The 18,787-nt window shown below is 40.7% G+C and overlaps 1 protein-coding gene across 1 annotated transcript in view; it reads left to right on the plus strand.

Annotated features, from left to right (window-relative positions):
• The window catches only part of atad2b (ATPase family AAA domain containing 2B), a 65,276-nt gene that overhangs the window by 11,698 nt on the left and 34,791 nt on the right, over positions 1-18,787 (plus strand). Inside the window, exons 18-24 of the mRNA XM_044048366.1 lie at positions 1,391-1,577; positions 1,731-1,916; positions 8,948-9,083; positions 10,700-10,893; positions 10,977-11,136; positions 13,534-13,656; positions 15,626-15,760. Of these exons, the coding sequence (XP_043904301.1) occupies positions 1,391-1,577; positions 1,731-1,916; positions 8,948-9,083; positions 10,700-10,893; positions 10,977-11,136; positions 13,534-13,656; positions 15,626-15,760 (1,121 nt within the window). The remainder of the gene's footprint in view (positions 1-1,390; positions 1,578-1,730; positions 1,917-8,947; positions 9,084-10,699; positions 10,894-10,976; positions 11,137-13,533; positions 13,657-15,625; positions 15,761-18,787) is intronic.

Below are 18,787 nucleotides of genomic sequence, written 5' to 3' on the forward strand. Positions count from 1 at the left end.
GTCTCTAAAAACAACACCAGAAAAGGTCGCTAGGTTTGTCGCTAGTCTTTTTTTTTAAGTCACTAGAGGGCTCTGAATACTGAAATCGCTATGTTGGCAACACGGAAACAGCTGCAAAATGTGTTCCACCAATCAGCATTCTTCAGCACACAGCACAGGTCCCTAGCCACGAGTAGGTACTTCTTTCGGGGGAAAGTTTGCGCTTCGAGTGAAAGTTTTTTTTTTCCAGGGTAATTCCGGCGGAAACGTGGCAAGGTTTTTCAAGATCCTGGGTAAATGAAAAAAGTTCCTGCGGTGGGAAAGGGGCTGTAAATTAATTTTACAACCGTGCGACAAAGCAATTAAAGAGTCACGTGTCGGGGAAAAATCAGCAGGAGAGCATGGCAACATTTTATAACTAAAACTTCAACTTCCACTGCTCATCACATCACACCAGGAATTTTGGAACTTGCACATCAACAGAAATTATTTTAAAAAGTCTGTATAAAGTAAGCAAATGTCTTGCACATCACCTTCTTGGGGTCATCCTTCACTCTCTCAAAATGTTCCCAAACTTTGGACATGCTAACCAACATATTATTTGATTAACTTGTGTGTATCAATCGTAAATACTGAAGTGACACTGAAGACACAGCTTCCAATGAAGTTTCTGGTGTTTTTATCAGTTGATTTTTGGTCTTCGAAATAAACATTGATATGAATGGGGAAAATCAATTTTGTGAAACCAGTCCTATTAGACAGCAGAGGACTTAACTCTTTTTCATTATATAATATAGTGGAAATTGTAGGTTAGTCCAGATTTTATGTGCCTCTATTATTCTTCATCTAATCACTTGGCACTAAAACACATTTCTTATTCAGATCTTATCTAGATATCATTTTATCCTGATTTACATTTAAGATGTTGAGATATTTTGTCTCTCATCAATTTGCCCCGCTCATATATCATCCTGCCCTTGTGAAAGTTCTACTGTATTGACACGCTACAAAAACAATGGTAGCATAATATTTCTACATAATATATAGTGTCTTTTATTGGTCACTCCATCCCTTTTTCTAAAGAGGTGAAGTCATTACTTAATGTGTGTCTTATCTCAATTGGTCAGTGACGTAATTGCCCAGTTTTGTCTTTTTGTGTCAAACTGTGTGGGGAGAGTCTTTATTATAACCAATATTTTACTGGTATATAACAGGTACTGAGGTGGTTGCACAGTAGAGACTATCACTGTATTTAGGTTTAATCAAAGTGGTATCAACTACTGCTGCAAATCATAAAAACAAATACAGTACACAGTTATACAGTATACAGTTTCAAATACAGTACAACCTTTTGTCAGTAGTCATCAGGTAATATCTACTGTGCTGACTATAAACTCCCATCTGCCTCCAGCTCTGCCCTCCAACAGCCCTCAGCATTCCGGCCTCGTCTGCTGTTGGCCGGGCCCTCTGGCTCAGGACAGAGCTCCCACTTGGCCCCTGCATTGCTGCACCATCTGGACAAGCTGCCAGTGCACCGCCTGGACTTGCCCACACTCTACTCTGTCAGTGCTAAGACACCGGAAGAGTCATGTGCTCAGGTAAGTACCCACAGAGGGTTTGGTGTGTGTGTGTGTGTGTGTGTGTGTGTGTGCACACAAGGGGATTTGTATTGATGGTCAAATTTGCCTGTTTTAGGTTTATAGTGACTTGTACTAATTTGGATTGATCTTGGTTGATCTCTGTGGTTGTAGGTTTTCCGAGAGGCCTGTCGGAGTGTACCCAGTGTGGTGTTCATGCCACATATCTCCGAGTGGTGGGAGAAAGTGGGCGACACTGTGAAGAGCACCTTCCTCACCCTGCTACAGGATGTGCCCTCATTCAGTCCGGTCCTTATCCTTGCCACTGCTGAGACTCACTACTCACACCTGTCAGAAGAGGTACAAACACAGGCACTGTTCATACCTGGCATTAATAAAACTCATATGATCACAAGTGCACAACTCATCCAGTAGAAGAGTACAGTACAATAGGTTCACCTCTGGCACTTGTGATGAGATCTTCCAATACGCATGTATGCCAATGCCATTTATGCACAGGGACAAGCGTGTGCACACACACACACTGATATCTTGGGTTTACATGGAGCCTGATCTTACATTTTTTGATTACATGATTGCTGTTGATGAAACAAATTCCTTTAATGCGATAGTAGTGGAGGCTAAGACACGTTTCAAAGGTTCCTTACCTCTATCACACTCAGGAGTGGACACATACAGGGCATCACAGTCAAGATCTTCCGCTCCCACAGTTTTTATCTACTTTGGCTCCATCTCCCTTTTCTTGTCATTTATCCCACTGCCCACTTTTCTCCCTGGATATCCTCACTATTACTCCTTCATCCTCCTTTCTTGGATTTATTATTCTCTTTCTGAAAGCCAAAGCAGAATCACACCCCCTGCTGTGGGTTCATATGTAAGGGGGGCATTGCAGGAGAGTAAAGGGAAGTGGAGAAAATTATACAGGGAAAAAGAGATGGAGAAAAGTAAGGAGGAGGGTTTTCTCCTGTCATGCAGCAAGGGTTCTAATTAGGTCAGAGCCCTGACAGGTCCAGGAATTTCTGAATTTGTGTTCAACTGTTGTTTAAGGAAGACCTCAATCCTAGCCATGGTCCAAGTTTCAGTCTTTTTGAGATGATTCTCTCTGTAGTAGACTCATTAGCACTGAGACACCTGGGCATGTTTATTCTCTGAAGCTGTTATTGCTTCTTTTTCTATTATCTTCTTCTTTTGTTTCTGAAATTTAAGTTATTCTTTGTTGTCTTCATGTTGTGTAGTTGATGGTTTAAGTAGGTTTTACGCCACTATTTTTGTTGAATAGATGCTATGTTAAAGTATGTATCAGTATAAAAATTGAGGCAATCAGTCCCTGCAGAAGATACAGTGGTTTTTGTCTTTGGGAAAATTGACATTTATTACATTCTAGGTGACTGGAAAAAACTGTATAAGATTGGCAGTTACACTTGGCATCAAATAACCTTGGTCACTAAACACATACCAGTCTTGAGCAGCAAATTAGTTCCACATTCCCACTGGTCAAAATACAAATGGGAAAGTGTTACACTCCCAGGTCAAATGACTCGTGAAATGCATGAGGTTTTATCCGCTTCAGCTCGGATTGCATTTGGTGGGAACACAAGACACTTTCGATCATGCTAGTTTCTTCATTTTTTTAAAATTTTTGTCAGTGATTCAAATTCTTGCATCACTTACAGTGCAACACTACTATGTGCAGTCATCTTCTGGTCGTTAGCCATGACTGTTGTAGTGAATTGTCCGTTTTACAGCTTGGGACAGTGCTCAGTAGACGATGCAGACAAGTTATCACTGTAACATAGTCACTGAGCTTCATGGTGTTGTTGTTTTCTTCTCCTCCGATTTGTTTTGTATTTTGACGCGTTTGTGACGTCAACAGCCGGTTGAAAGAAAGAACCACAGGGCAGACCAACCACTGGCAATGGAAATGATGGGTTCTGATATCTAAGGTATATCTACTGATTTTGGTGTGAAAGATACTTAAGAAGCACTTGATTGGACCAGTGGGCTGCTCAAGTCAGCATGAGGGGGTCAGTACCGTCCTTGGGATAAGCAGGCTTGCTCCTGTGTGATCTCTATTGCACATTGCTAGATTGCAGTACGATTGCAAGATCGCAGTTGTTAAGCACTTTAAGGTTTTAACAGTTACATTGTAAACATGTCTTCACTTCAGCTTTTTAGTATGTCTGTATAACACAAAAGGACTGTTTGTCCTCTCTTTCTACAGTATAATGATGACAATGATAAACACTCTGTTTAATGATGAATGGCTGACAGAAAGATGAACATTATTGCATTTCTGTTGTGTTGGACTGCTGCCCAGGAGAAAATGCTCCTCGTGTTGACTGTTTGGCCACTGACATTTTGGCAACACTGTACATGAATTGAAGATTGATTTTTTGAAATAAGCTGTTTGGCACTGCTTTAGACAAGCTTTAGTTGAAAGGTTTGTAGTTATGACCTATTACCTTATAAATGCATCAACCCCTTAAAATTTGTCTGAACTTTCAGCTGTAAATTATGACATAACTGCTTCACTTTGAAGGACTGGGCATCTCTAGCAGGTTTCAAGCACTTTGCTACAATTGGGTTAGGGTTACCTAACCAGTCACCTTAAAAACATTAGCACTCTGAAGGGCATTGCTATCAAGAATCGGCTCACTTTATGTAATTGCAAAATGTCAGAAGTCTGTGGGTGTGCTCTTAGCACCACTGATTTGTGTTGTGATGCAGGAAATACTAGCTCTTTGTTGCTAAGATTATATCATGTTGTTGGTCCCACTGTAAAATAGGAGCCCTGGGTTTTCCAGAGAGTATGATTGGCCGACTAGCAGTTTTGTTAGGGCCCGAGCACCGACTGGTGAGAAGTCCCTATTGTGTGCTCCTTTTTCCTTATTCTTTACTTTCTCACTCGTTGACCTTACTTTTGAGGGCCTTGCCATGCACGAAAACTCACCAACCTGGACGTCCATCCCAGGTGATCTGACTGACTTTTAGGCAACCATTGTAGTGGCCAAAAGTATGTTTGCAGGAATAGCACACAGTAAAACTTCCACCCTGTCTCTATTCTTTATCATCTTCTTGTTATGGCCAGTCATTGCACCACCTACTAGAAACAGGAAATACTCTGACATAACAAATTACTGCTTGCCCCTCTCTAGGGCCACATATTGGCCATTGTGGTTGCTCCACAACCCAACATGCATGGGAGGTGTGAGGGCCTGTTCAGTGCTGCTTGCAACCCAAGTTTTATCTAATAATATGACTTATTTCTAGGAAATTGTTTTATTTAATTGCAGTGCTTGTTATTTGTCTCAAATGCATTATTCAGGCAGGATATTGTTTTATGTCTGGTATGGGCATGCCGCAGTCTTCTGTGCTTTAAGTGATTTGGCTGTATGTGAGAGTGTTGCTTCACTGTTTGGCTCTGAGAACATAGTGACAGCTGCTGTCTCAGCTCCAAACCTCAGCAGGGAGCAGGCACTATCTCTCCCCAGTCAAAACTGACACTACAGGCTTGGGTCCAACGACACGGCCTCCCCCCCTCCCTTAACAGCCGTTCACTGTGCATAGATCGACTTCCTTTTTGGTGGAGGGCTGAGGGAAATTGCCAGAGCACGTGTTTGTTAGGGTGAAGTAACAGCAGTTACTGACAGCAGTTGGAGAGACATGGCATCCCATCAGTCTTTATGTTCAACACTGCTTGGGATTTGCATTCTTGGACACTGAGGGTGTAATTTATGAACTACATGTTAAATGTGAACATTTATGCTGCATTTTACCATAAGGACATGCATATTAATGATCAAGAATGTAATCTCAGTGCTGAGGCACAGCTGATGTGGTAAACAAAAACAAAGTGTTCAGGCCACTGACATTTGGTGTATTTTGCAGTAATGTTTATCTGATACTATGGGATTTAAATTGCTGATGCTGTTATTTAAGAAGAAGGCCGGCCAATAGCAGAGAGTATGTTTATTTTTAACAATGTAAAAAATATATACAATGTATGCTGTATGTTAGAAGCAATGTATTAATCAGGTGTGCATTGTCCTCTGCATAACATGTGCTCTGTACTTTATTATTTAGATGAACGTAATGTCCAAATAATTAAGATGAACTGCATGTCCAAACAGTGTAGATGTGTGCAGGCCAGTTTGGTTAGTCGCCTTGTCATCACTGCACATTGCCTTTATCTTAAAATGCCAGATAGCTTTCTTTGTGTGTGTTTTTTTTCCATTACAGGAGAGTTGGATTGTCCTAAAGCACACTGAGTTATCAGTTTTTTAAAATAAACAATCATTGTGGTCATCGTCTGCCACTAGTTTACATTTCTAGCTCTATTCATATTTACCGGGTATGAACTTTTTCTAACTATTTTATTCACACTGACAACTTACAATGCACATATGAAAAACCTCAGCGGTTTAGTGTGCTATTGCAACCTAAGTGGATCTAAAGTAGTGGTCCACCGATATTGTTTTTTCAAGGCCAATGTTGATACCAATTATTATTAGTAAATGAGTCTGATAACCGTTATTTGGAACCAATGTGCTTTTACAGTAAAAATGAAAATGTCAGTCAAAATTTTGCATTGTACATACTCTAACACAAAACTTTGATTAAATGCCTTCAAAAGTCTAGAACTAAAAGAAATCTGGAACTATCGTCTCATGAGCCAAGGGCAAGAAATAACGGCACAGCCTTCTTTTTTTTCTGTTGTCATTTATATGGATGCTTGGTAACGGATTATAATTAGCAGTAAGTGTCTCCATGTTGTTGTCAACTGTCAGTTAAATCAGCGGCTTGAGAAAAAATGGCCCAGAGGCAGAAACAGCAGTGGAGCCACAGCACCTTACGTTGTAGTTACTTACTGTAATAATATTGGTGATCTTTACAATAGAATGTTAATACCATTAATTGGCAAAATGCCTAATTAAAGCCTATTATCAGCCAGGCTGATTATTGGACGACCGCTAATCTGAAGTTCAAGACAGTATTTGAGATGGTGTAATTCATTGTCTGAAGTTTTAAAGAGTGGTCGGCCAGAATTGTCTTTTTTTTTTTTTTCTTTAACAAAAACATGTTACGTGCCAGTACCAATTCAGCACATTCCTTTCAATGCAAAGATTTAGCCTTGGTCTCCTTCGAAACACTTTGTCTGATTTTTTTGTAACAACACAAAGCTAATGACCACAACATAGGGTTAGAATTTGGAAGATTGACATCTTCACCTTCAGGCTCAGCTCCCTTTGCGCTGCACCTGCGTTAATGCTGATGCAGCGCCAGTCCTGGCGATCTCATGCTCCATCTTACCCCGACTCAGTTGTCACTTATCTGCACTCCAGTGTGTACATCATTGTTCAGACGCTATCAGCATTTTTCGCGTGCTTTGTTTATTTCGGGGCTCCTCCAGTACTTCTGTGTGTGTGAGATCTCCTCTAATCTCTGAGCGGTCTGAGTATCATCTTTAGACTATGGTGATTTAGATGGGTGTCTCAGCTGTAGCTGCTTTTATGTGGATTGCCTGAGGGGCTATTGACTCAAGATGTGTTTTGCTGCATGCTCATTCTCCAGCTGCATTTGGGTTGGAGTTATTTTCTTCAGACAATTGAGACAGTAAGAGAGGACAGGGAAGAATCAAGTCGGGATGTTTTTTGGTAGCATTTAAATCCGTTTTCAGCACTCAAGAATTGACCATTTTATGAGAACGGATGTCCAGTGGTGGTTAGACCTCCCACATTTTGTATATCTCTCTCTCATTCATAGCCCACCATGCATCTATCAAAACATATATGTTTCCCCACCCTGTGTCGGCACTCCTGCAGCGAACACCATGATTAAAAGTACTGAGAATCATTACCTGCCTCCTACTTTGACGGTGTCTGTCTCCCCTACTGTTTTTCCTCATATTTATTCCGTTCCTCTTTTTTTTTTCCCTCCCTGTGAGGAGAGAATCCAAATTCCAGTGAGAGGATAAGAAAAAGAACATAAGGAGATGTGGAGAGAAAGGGAGAACAAACATGCCATGTGTAAGAAAGGGGATCGATGTGAAAGACAGATGGGGAGCAGCTATAAAGTAGAAAGTAGGTGCTTAGCCAGCATCTGGGCTTCCTGTTGGGAGCAGCCTTGAGCTCCAGCAGAGAACTTCATCTCAGAACAGAGTTGGGATCTTTGATGGGAGTTGGGATCTCTGTAGCTGAAGTATAAATGCACACCAGACATTAATGTTGCTGGGATATGGCTTATGGATATTCATGCATTACTGTTTGCTTTATTAAAGATGGTTAAATCCTAATTAAGAGATAAACTTGGAATATAAACAGACTAATCCCTCAACTATGGACAGTTTTTAGTTGCTGTAGTTGCATATAGACATGGCAATATTTCATGATAAATCTATTTCTTTCTTGTACACTCATCTTTTCCTGCCCAGTTGTTGTTTTGCCTGTACAAATTGCATTTTAAATTCACATAATTGTCACAATTTGCCAGATTAAGTATTTATGTGGCACTTATTTAGTCTTGATGACCATTCAAAGGTGATTTACACTACAATATTGCCATTTACCCATTCACTCACACTTTCATACAGCGTATCTATGTGCACTGCACTTTCTATTACTCGTCTTTCATACCCATTCACACACTGCTGTCAGGAGCGACATGGGGTCTTGCCCAAGGACTAGCGTAGCTGGGAATAGAACCCACAACCTTCACGTTGAACGACGACTCGCTCTACTACTGTTTGTGTTTGTTAGAAAAACTACAATAACAGTCAAAATGTATCTTTCTGCAACTATGAGGTTGTGTCCTTCTCTTTTGTCTTTTTTTTGATAATCTTTGGATGTTTGGGTTTTTTCAAATTTTAACTGCAAAACAAGCATTTAACTGAAAAAAATTGCTTACATGATAAGAAATAATTGCATCCCTGGTCAGATGTAAGTCCTAAAAAATGTATGTGCTTTTAATATCCAAGCAGCATCCGTAGTTTGGGCTGTGCTCAGTTCTGTGTTTGCTATGTAGTAGCTGATTAAAACAGGCACATCAGCTACGCTGTATACTCAGCAATTCAATATTTATGGTTGTGCTCGTTTCCAATTTTCTTGCCCCCCCCCCCAAAAAAAAAATAAGAATAAGAGCAATCACTTCTTCGATCTAATAAATGAAATAAAATTGGATGATAGTCCGTATGCTTATAATCTGATCATTGTTAAGTGGACCTAAAATAACAAAGATATTAGACTAGTGTGCTGCCCTATGAACAAAAAGAAAGCCATAAAAGGTGCAATGTATTCTATACTATTTGTTGCACACATGACCACTGCTAACAATGTGTGGGTATTTTATTAAATTGATAATCATTTTTGTTACAGGTGAGTAGTATGTTCCAGAGGACCTATGGTGAGGTAGTAACGCTGTGCCCTCCAGAAGAAGAGGACAGGAGGAGCTTCTTCTCTGACTTGCTGCTGGTCCAAGCAACCAGGGCTCCACTACGCCTCAGGAGTGCGGGTACTGCAGCTCTACTTTCATTCCAAGAGACCATTGTTGTCTGCATGTACTTGTCCTGCATGTTTTTAATCTTTCCCTCAGTCTGTTGAAAGGTTCAGGGGCAGGGGTTGTTGGATTTTAGTTTTTGCAAAAATCCTCTTGTACATCTAATTAGTTCGGGTCCTTGGGGTAAACGTTTGAAAACCTTCAGAGAATGATTATTGTCACTGTAGATTAAAGAGAAATAAAGATGTCAGATATTTGGGGTGGTGCAGGATCAAATGTAACATTGGCCCTGGTGTAAACCCTGTACTTTTGGACACATCTATTTTGGTAATTGATTTGATTATGAATTAATTATTAATCAAAACAAACTCTGTTTTTTAGCTTCTTAAATGTGAATGCTTTATTTACTCCATATAACTAAAACTGTTTACTTTAGTTTTTTTTGTAGACAAAGTAGTAAGTAGTGATGTTCTCAAGGTAAGATATTTGCCAATCAACATTTTCCAGAATTTTCTTTTATTTATGGACCAAACGATTACTCAGTCGACATATTTATCACGCATACCAGGGCTGCAACTATCAAAAGTAAAGTAAAGTCAAATCTGAAGTGGCTACAATTATTTGATCTGTGACAAAACTAGATAATGGATACATTTTGGTTTCATGAAAATGACATATCAATTTATGTATTCATTTGTATTTCAATTTCTTTATCTGTCAAATAATTGCGATATTATTTGTTTGACCCTATTGGGGCAGCTTTAAAAGGCAGTATCAAAAGGGGTCTGGGGTAGAAATGGGGAAGTGGCTCAGTCCTCTGTGCTCTTTAGCCCTCATTTCCATTTCAGTATGAGAGAATTGTCCACCCAGGCCTTCACATGGAAATGGTGCTTAGCAGTTTTCTGCCAATTCTCATTGATACAAGATAGGAGTCCCCTGCATTACTTTCCTGATGCTCTTCAGGGATTCCGGCCTGACTAAGACGGCAGTCTAGCTTCCAGCAGAGAGGACAGCCGAGAAGCTGGGAAAGGAATTGCTATGAGTGGGCCCTGCCGCTATTAGCCGTAATTAGAATCAGGGTTTGGATTGCTGCTTGTGAGTGAAGTGGCCTTAGGTGCTGTGGAGCCTTCCTAACGATGTCTGCAGATGCCTTGGGGTAGGACTGGCGCCTTGGGAGAGCAGAAGGGGATATCTGCTTACCTTGCTTCATCATCCTGTCACTGGCCAGAGGCTATTCCTTACTGTGTCTCAAAACCTGTGTTTGGGAAGGAATGTAGATATATTATTTTCCTCAGCTGCAAGAATCTTGAAACACACTCTTTCCAAAGTTTTTTTTTCTGCCTGCAATGTGTTGAGGGAAATGGTTGAGGATCTTGATTGAGACACTGTTCTGTTGTCTACGTCTAGCAGTGGCCCATCTGTGTGTTGGTTGTAGTGATTTTGCCTTCGGTGTTTTGTTGTTGAGTGCTATTATGACGCACAAATACTTCACTTTTTCTTTTGAAGCTCCCTTGGTGTTACATTTTCAGGTCTCGACAGAAATGGTGTGAAAACTGTATTTATTTTGGGTCATCCTCTCTGTTTTTGCTTCTCACTTGTGTTTTTTTTTTTTTTAATGCTTCCCTCTCAAGAGAGGTGTGAAGAGGTTCTGCCAGTGGCAGAGGCTCCAGGTCCCAGAGTGCTGTCGGCAGAGGAGCAGCGCCGCCTGGCTGAACAGGAGGAGAAGACGTTACGGGAGCTCAGGCTCTTTCTCAGGGATGTGACCAAACGCCTAGCCACTGACAAACGTTTTAACATCTTCAGCAAGCCAGTTGACATTGAGGAGGTAAGGAAGATTGAAACCACACTCGTTGGGTTTGGTTTGACAAAGCCAGGTTTTTATTGAAATGAACTGTTTTTGTGTGCCAGGTGTCAGACTACCTTGAAGTGATTCGGCAGCCCATGGACCTGTCTACTGTCATGACCAAGATTGACACTCACAAGTACCTGACAGCAAAAGACTTCCTTGTGGATATTGACCTCATCTGCAGTAATGCTCTAGAATACAACCCTGACAAGGACCCTGGAGGTGAGAAGGAACTGATGCATTCCTCCATGGTCATTAACATAATCATACCAACAGTCTGCATTAAGTCCAATAACTGTTTAAAACGCAAGCCTTTTTTTGATGATTAACTGAGTACATCACAGCACTGTGTCTGCCAATCCTGGGATCTTGTAGAGAGAGATTGACATTCCAAATTCAACCTTTGGCAAGAAACCCAATAAGTACATTTTCCAAACGTTTTTTAATTTGAAACTTCTATATACTCTAAACTGAGTGTCCATACATACTGTATATCTATTGATTGACATTTTGCAGCAGTAGTCCCTTGATAGTAAGTCACTGTTGGACTGTCCTAATTGATGCAGTTGTCATTGCATTCCATTAGGCTGTGTTTATTTGAGTAAAAAAGTAATTAAATTTAACACTAAATTACTTATGAAGAGGGCCTCCAGGCAACAGAGCCTCTTTATAGTTTTCTTCAACATGGAAAATAAAGTGCAATACTTTACAGCTTTGCAACAATTGCATAATCACCATGTATTTCATACTTTTTAAATAGGACAGGCTGCATATGCATGAAAATTGAATTCTCTTTTCTTCCAATTTGAGCTAACTTTTACTTTATCTTCCTTCAGCATCTTTTTCTTTACAGAACATGGGCATCATAATGAGGGCTAGAATACAAACAAACAAAGAGGCCTTATTTGCAATAGCTTAGAAAAAAAAGGTAGGATTTATATGTATTATTTAATTGGGACTGATGTGTACAAGAGAGGTAAAGGCCTGTGTAAGAGAGATACACTTCTGTGTATACACGGCAATAACCTGGAGAAATGGAAACGATTTAAGAACAGCTTGTTACACAAAAGAAAAAAAAAAAAAAGCTTTCCACCAGAATCTAATCTTCAGTAGAAGTACCAGTAATATTAATTGAAAGCTACATACAGTAGGTCTGCTTCAATTGATGTGACCATTTTAATTTTGCCTCGTGTGTTTAGCTGCTTTGGTTCCCTCGCTAGGATATAGCTGGCTGATACTAATGGGAACCAATTCTCTGCCAGCTCAAATGAATAAATCATATCTCTGTCTTTGCAGGCAAGGGCCTGGGTCATTTGTTGGAATACAGGGTCTACAAATGATACACTAAAGGGGTAAAAATGCAATTAGGCAGTTTAATAAAGAAGACTAACGAAGGCTCTTGCCTGCTCATCCAAAGCTTGGCCCAGGGAATATGGCCCAGACCCTGCACAATTATGCTCCTGAGAAGTTCTACACCAGCTTGCAAAGTGCTGAGAAAAAACCTCATTATCTTGCCGTGGTCTGGTTCTCTGTGTCCGTCATTGTTCTGTCCCCCATTTACAATCATGTTGGCTTCCCTGTCTGTTACCTCCTCACACAATATGTCTCCACGATTTGAGTTGGTGTCACAAATTCTCCTTTGTTGCTTGAGGGAAGTGGCGATTACGAGCATCTGTCAGTTCCACAACCTCCAATGAAGGAATGTATGAACAGCAGCGTTGTCTATCAGTCTTTTCTGTTGTTGAAGGATAAGTCAGGCAAGGTCCATAAGGGTGCTGATTCCCTCCTGTTTTTCCATCCTGGCCTTTAGAATCCCTCCTGCACCCCTTGTAATGCACTTGTAGGTATCAGTAGGTTGTTAGATACACCGTCACACTCTCACGCACAGAAACAGCAATTAGCCAGCCATCATCCACTTAGACAAAGAAAGTGGGCATGTGACCCTTCTGCCACTCTCTGCCTGAGCTGTTCTCCTTCTGCCTGCTGTAATGAGAGACAGCCCGTTTATAGTGACTGTGATTTTGGCCTGCCTCTTGATCTCGGTATTTATTTTCTTCCCATGGATGAGAGAACAGGAAAGAAGGAGGATTTAATGGTGCTGCCATACATCTAAGAGAAAAAAGGACAGCTGTTATGAAGGTGTAAGGAGTGCGCCTGTGTGAGAGAATGACTAATGTTATAGTTGAGACTCGAGACACGCTTGTGTTTTGAATACTGTATGTGTAAACACTTGCCTTTGTCATTAATAGATTTTTTTTGCATGTCCAAATTCTACCCTCCTTATATTTTTCTGAAAGCCAAAGCCCACCTCTACCCTTCTATTCAAACTGTGAGAAAATCCTACAATCCCCTTTCTCACAGATACTGTTGAATAAGGAGGGCTTTCTATTGACTTCACCTTACGTAGAAGATGGGTTGGGAAAAAAATGCAACATCAAACTCAAAGCTATAGTCCTACACAAGCTTTGATGGTGTGAGGAAAAGAAACTGACATCTAAGGGCAATGAAAGTGACAGAAATATGTTGAAAATGTGTCCTGTGTTGCAAAGGGCATATCCTTCGACATGCATATCCACACATATAACCCTAATTTTATTTGTTTGTTTCTTCTTTTTCTAGACAAGGTGATCAGGCACCGAGCGTGCAGTTTAAAGGACACAGCCCACGCTATAATTGCTGCGGAGCTTGATCCAGAGTTTGACCGTATGTGTGAAGAGATCAAGGAAGCACGCAGGAAGAGAGGTAAGACAATAATTTCACCAAAGCAAAATGGAAAGTAGGCTTTTAGTCACTGAAGACACACTAGTGATTGTAAGCAAAAGTAAACCACCGTGTCTCATGTCACCATTTCACCATAATCTTAAATAGCTAATCTTGTCTCCACTGGCCTCTTTATCAAGGAATAATAGTTTTCAATGTATTACTGGTGTAGCAGACTAATGTAGCTCACTAATAACAGTGGACTTAATAGCATCATTTGTTTATCTAAATAAATAAACACCTTGGAAGAATAGTTATTTACTTGAATAATGAGCCCTAAGCCAGTTCATGGCTTTGCAGTTCTTTGTAGAAAATATTCAATAGATTAGTTTGGAGAACAGAAACGGCTTTTTGGGGAAAATAGTCTGTACCGCAGCCCAGTAGTACTTGATGAAGTTGAGTATGTGGCGCAGAATGGAGGAGTGCCCAAGGCTGTAGAGGCTTGTGTTCCAGATAGAACCTTCTGTGCTAGACGTCTGCTTGGTGCTCTGCATCTGTACACTCACAAAACAGCCCGTAGCAGTGCTGAATTGACTTTGGGTGAATCTGAGTCATTCTTTTGCACATAGAAACATATGCACACACACGATGTAGTTGAACAATATGCATGCAATTTTTAAAGGGTTGGTTTTCTATAAGTTGTCTCAAAGATTGGAGCACACCGAGATGTAATCCTATACAATTATCCCTGTTGTTTTGCTTGCCAACATGGGAATAGGTTAATTATGTTGAACACCAGGCTCTCGCTCATTCATGTAAATGAAGTGTTAAGATGTACTTCACTTCAAATGTCACGAAATGAGTGTCATTTGAAGTATCTTCTCGACATATGCAAGCAAATCTGTGCTTTTATCTCACAAAGGTGTATGCTCACCCATGTTCTAGAGGACTGTGCTGTGTCACTGTTGCACACCCATACAGTTCACTGGAAAAATATAATCACAGCAAATTATACATAGTATGTTAAATAAATAATTAGCCAAAAGTGTGGAATCATGAAAAATCTCTAACCTACCACTTTGTGTATATCTTCTTTTACTGAATGACCATGAAGATATGCCACATCGTGTACCTCCATAGTTTTTGAATTTCCCAGTGTGAGAGTACAGAAGCGCTCTGCTTTGTTGTTCCATGCTTTTATCTTTTTACAGAGATGACACTGTAACTCTATGTTGCCGTTTTTTGTTCTGTTCTACTGTACTGAGAGAACTGCACAAGAAGCCCTGATTTCTCCTTTAAAAATCTTATCTACAGTATGCACCGCACTAACCCGCAAGGGCCTATTGACTTCTGACTTGAACCTCAGAGGCCTGAATCTTTTCGAAGATGAAGCAAAATTCAGAAGTCACTCTGTTGCTTTTGATTTGCTCTTTTAGCAACTAAAAGCACAAGATACTAAATGAATATTGCAGGAGCAGGAGTCAACTCCCTGTGCTGAGGATGACAGCAGCATTTCATCTTGCAGTCAAGGCCCCGATAGAAAACTTTCAATTAGGCAAGCATTGCATGATGTCCAGTTGCAGCAGTTCTCAGGACTCACACAGCATCTGGGTGTGGGGTTAGCCGCCATGACAAGGTGAAAGGAACAGTAATAATCTTGGCCAAAGACTTAAATACCACTTGATGTCAAAGTTGAATTGTCTCGTTTTCCAGGTCCTGTGCTCCTCTTCTGCCTTTTACTCTTCTCACACTCTCTCAGAACGGAAATGTGCAGCTATTGCAAATTATAGCCATCTGTAGTTTTTGCGTCGGTATTTGTTCTGACGATTGTATCGCATTATGTTTGTTTATCATATCTGATTTTTCACATTGTCTGGACAAACATCTACACACGCATGCGTTTCAAAGACTTTCATACGTGTGTGCCCATTTACACAAACATGTGAACAGTAAGTGCACACATTACGAGTTTTGTCTATTGTTGCTAACTGGTCCTCTGTGGGCACGGCAGACCCCCAGACACCAGCTCAGCCGACGGCAGTTCCAGGCGCTGTGGCAACCAGAAAGCACCAAACTATAGGAGAAGAGACGGCCAAGAGCAGCACTCAGGGCGAGGCCACTGACAAACAGTGCACCAGCACCACGAGTGAGTATTCAGTCCTTCACACCACACATAAATACTCATAAATACTACGCAGCATAAACCATGGGTTTGATGAGAACTACAAAGTGATGATGCGTATAGGTGCCCTCTTACCCTACATGCTAAAGGAGAAGTTAAACGAGTGCTAAGTCTACTGCTATTTCAGGGAATGCACACTGTCGATTAGGGCCACCCTCGACAATTTTCTTAGTCGACCATTGGTTGTCATTTGAGGCCATTCGTCGTTAAGGATTATAATGTAAATGTTAAACATTAAACAGATGTGCCATAAACGGAGAGAGCCGCATATTTCAACCTGTGCAGCGCAGTAATTACTGAATGCAGTGGAACAATCAGCAAAGAGGATCTGAACATTTCGTTTAATTTAAATACATTAGAACATCATACTTACTTTTAACAAGAACACAAATTAGAATGAGCCTTTGAATGATTGATTTTTACAAGCGATCGCGGTGGCGCACACCCATGACGCACACCGCAGCAAATGTCAGATCAACCGGCTAAGTAGACTGAATGTTTTGTTCATTTTCAACACAGTACTCAATCAACCTGTAACACACAACGACAATAGTTTCTTAACGATGAATTTTACAATGGCGTGGGTACCGAGCTTGCCGCTTGTGAACACCGACAAAGGAATTAAAGAAGTAACTTATCCTGATTCTGAAAGTGTAATCAGCAAGAGAGCATGGCAACATTTTATGAATGTATTAAACTTCAACTGAATAACATTTCCATCAGTCATCACACAACTTGGGAACTTGTACATCAACTAAATACTAACTTCTTACCTGACATATTATTTGATAAACTTTGTCAGCAGCGCATCAGCTGTGGTAAAGATTTACTCAAACGGTCAGATTTACCACTGTATTTAATAGTTACGGTTTGTTAAAGAAAATTAAACAGTTTCTTCAAGTACACATCGTTATATTCAATTTTATTTGTAGAGACCCAAATCACAACATACATTATCTCAAGGCATTGTACATAGTAAGGCAGAAACCTTAGCCCAACATTATAGAGAGCAGAGAAACCCAACAATTCACACAATGAGCAAGTGCTAGGCATCAGTAGAGAGGAAAAAAAAACTCCCCTGGAAGAATTCTCTGACAGAACCAGACAAAGATGTGCAGCCATCTGCCTCGACAGGTTGGGGTGAAAGGAAAAATGGTAGACAGAGGGGAGAGAGAGTCTCTTTGACTCTCAAATACTCAAACTTCAGCTTTATTCAGCATTTTGCTTTTTCTTTTCCTGATGCAGCAACAAGCAGCTGTGCTTGTATTAAAACATTATACCAGTTGTATGTGATGTCATCCACCTGCCTACACACACACACACACACTCAGCAGCAGAGAAGCAACACAGTGAGCAGACTCATTAGCAGGACTGCTCTCCCCTAAACACGCAGAACATGGCCACGCCACAGAGCAATTACATGCCCACCTGTGGCAAACGGCGGGTGCCTAAGGGTGAAGGGAGGGCCGAGCATAAGCAGGGGGCAGTCTAATGAGGCTGTTACCTGAGTGAATCAGGGTAAGTAGGTTTTATATGTAATCTGAAAAATGCCCTAAGACTAACTATGAAAATTGAGACAGGTCAGAAGAGGCAGGAGATGTTCAGGCATTAAGGAGTGTGCAGATGGACTGTGGTGTGTGTATAGGGGCAAATGGTGTGTTCATTGAAGCTCAAATTAAGACTGATTTCTGGGTCTGTGCAGTTCATCTGTTTGTCACAAGGTGGTGCATGTCTCTCATAGGAATATTTGCTAATATATAACCCCTGCTGTGAGTGTAAACCATTCTCCCATTGAGATGAGTCCCCTTTTGAGGGATGAAGGTTTCAAGCTCATTGCTATTTATCTTGTCCTGCTTGGCCTAAATGTAACAGCTGTAGACTGTAGTGGACTGGGGAGTGAATATTTAGACTTGGTTGCGTAATTTTTATCCTTCAACCTTAGTGTAGGCTAAGCAAGGCATGCTTCAGTGCAAGGCAGCAAGACCAGGTTAAGATTTATTGTTTTGTTTAGGGGTTGAGATGAAAATTTCAGTTTAGTACTGTGCAGTATATCAGTCACTACAGCCTCGATTCCCATGGGGCTCATTCGATGTACCTTATTTATAGCCTTGACATTTTATATTGTATTGCATAATATTCTACATGTGTGTCTAACTACTTTACATATTTACTTTTATTATGTGGTTATAGTGGAGCTAGAGTTGGCAGTTATTTTAAGGATTATTCCATTTAGTGTACATTAAAGCTGTATAATCACGCTTACACAAATTACTTCACACATTTCTAGCAATATGAAACAAAATGAATTGTTTGAATTTGTAATGTAGAATGATCTCTTTTTTGTTATGGGTGACAGCCAACTGTAGTTGAATGCTAGTTTTAGCTTCAGTCCCTATCTACACAGGTAAATGTCACAGATGCGGACCACCAATTTAGTTGCTCTTGGGAGAGTCGTTATCAGCCTCCACCAGAGGCTTAATTAATTAGGCTAACTCAGGTGATTAATTTGCGATATCGGCAGCCAGTTCTCACCTGGAGCACCTCAGCAAGGCAGCTATTAGGCTAATTGATCACAATGTCAGTTATGCCTTGATATGACACGAGCACATAATGAAAGCACAGTGCATCTGCCCGTGGAAATGGCATTTTCTCTTCTGATATAAAGCGTAAATGAACAGCTCATGAAATTGTACCCACAGCAGCTTGGACAATCTGGGGTCATTGGATTCCCTTCCTCTTCTGTTGAATGTCGGGACATTTGAAGGTTCGGGTTATCCTATATCATTACCTGCAGGGTGAAGCCTATCTGGAGCTGTTTCGGTATCTGCAGTTCTATAGGGCTTTTATCTGGGCCACCTCTCCTCTCTCTTTCCATCCCTCATTTCAGTTTGCCCAGAGCTGAAAATTACCTGTGACATTCAGAAGTAACAGAAAGTAGTGGCAGGGATGAAATGTGCTTTTTGAAATTGTGTAGAAATTTATGAGAGTGGT

The sequence above is a fragment of the Solea senegalensis genome, linkage group LG17 (genome assembly GCF_019176455.1).
Source record: "Solea senegalensis isolate Sse05_10M linkage group LG17, IFAPA_SoseM_1, whole genome shotgun sequence".
NCBI classification, from domain to species: Eukaryota; Metazoa; Chordata; class Actinopteri; order Pleuronectiformes; family Soleidae; genus Solea; species Solea senegalensis.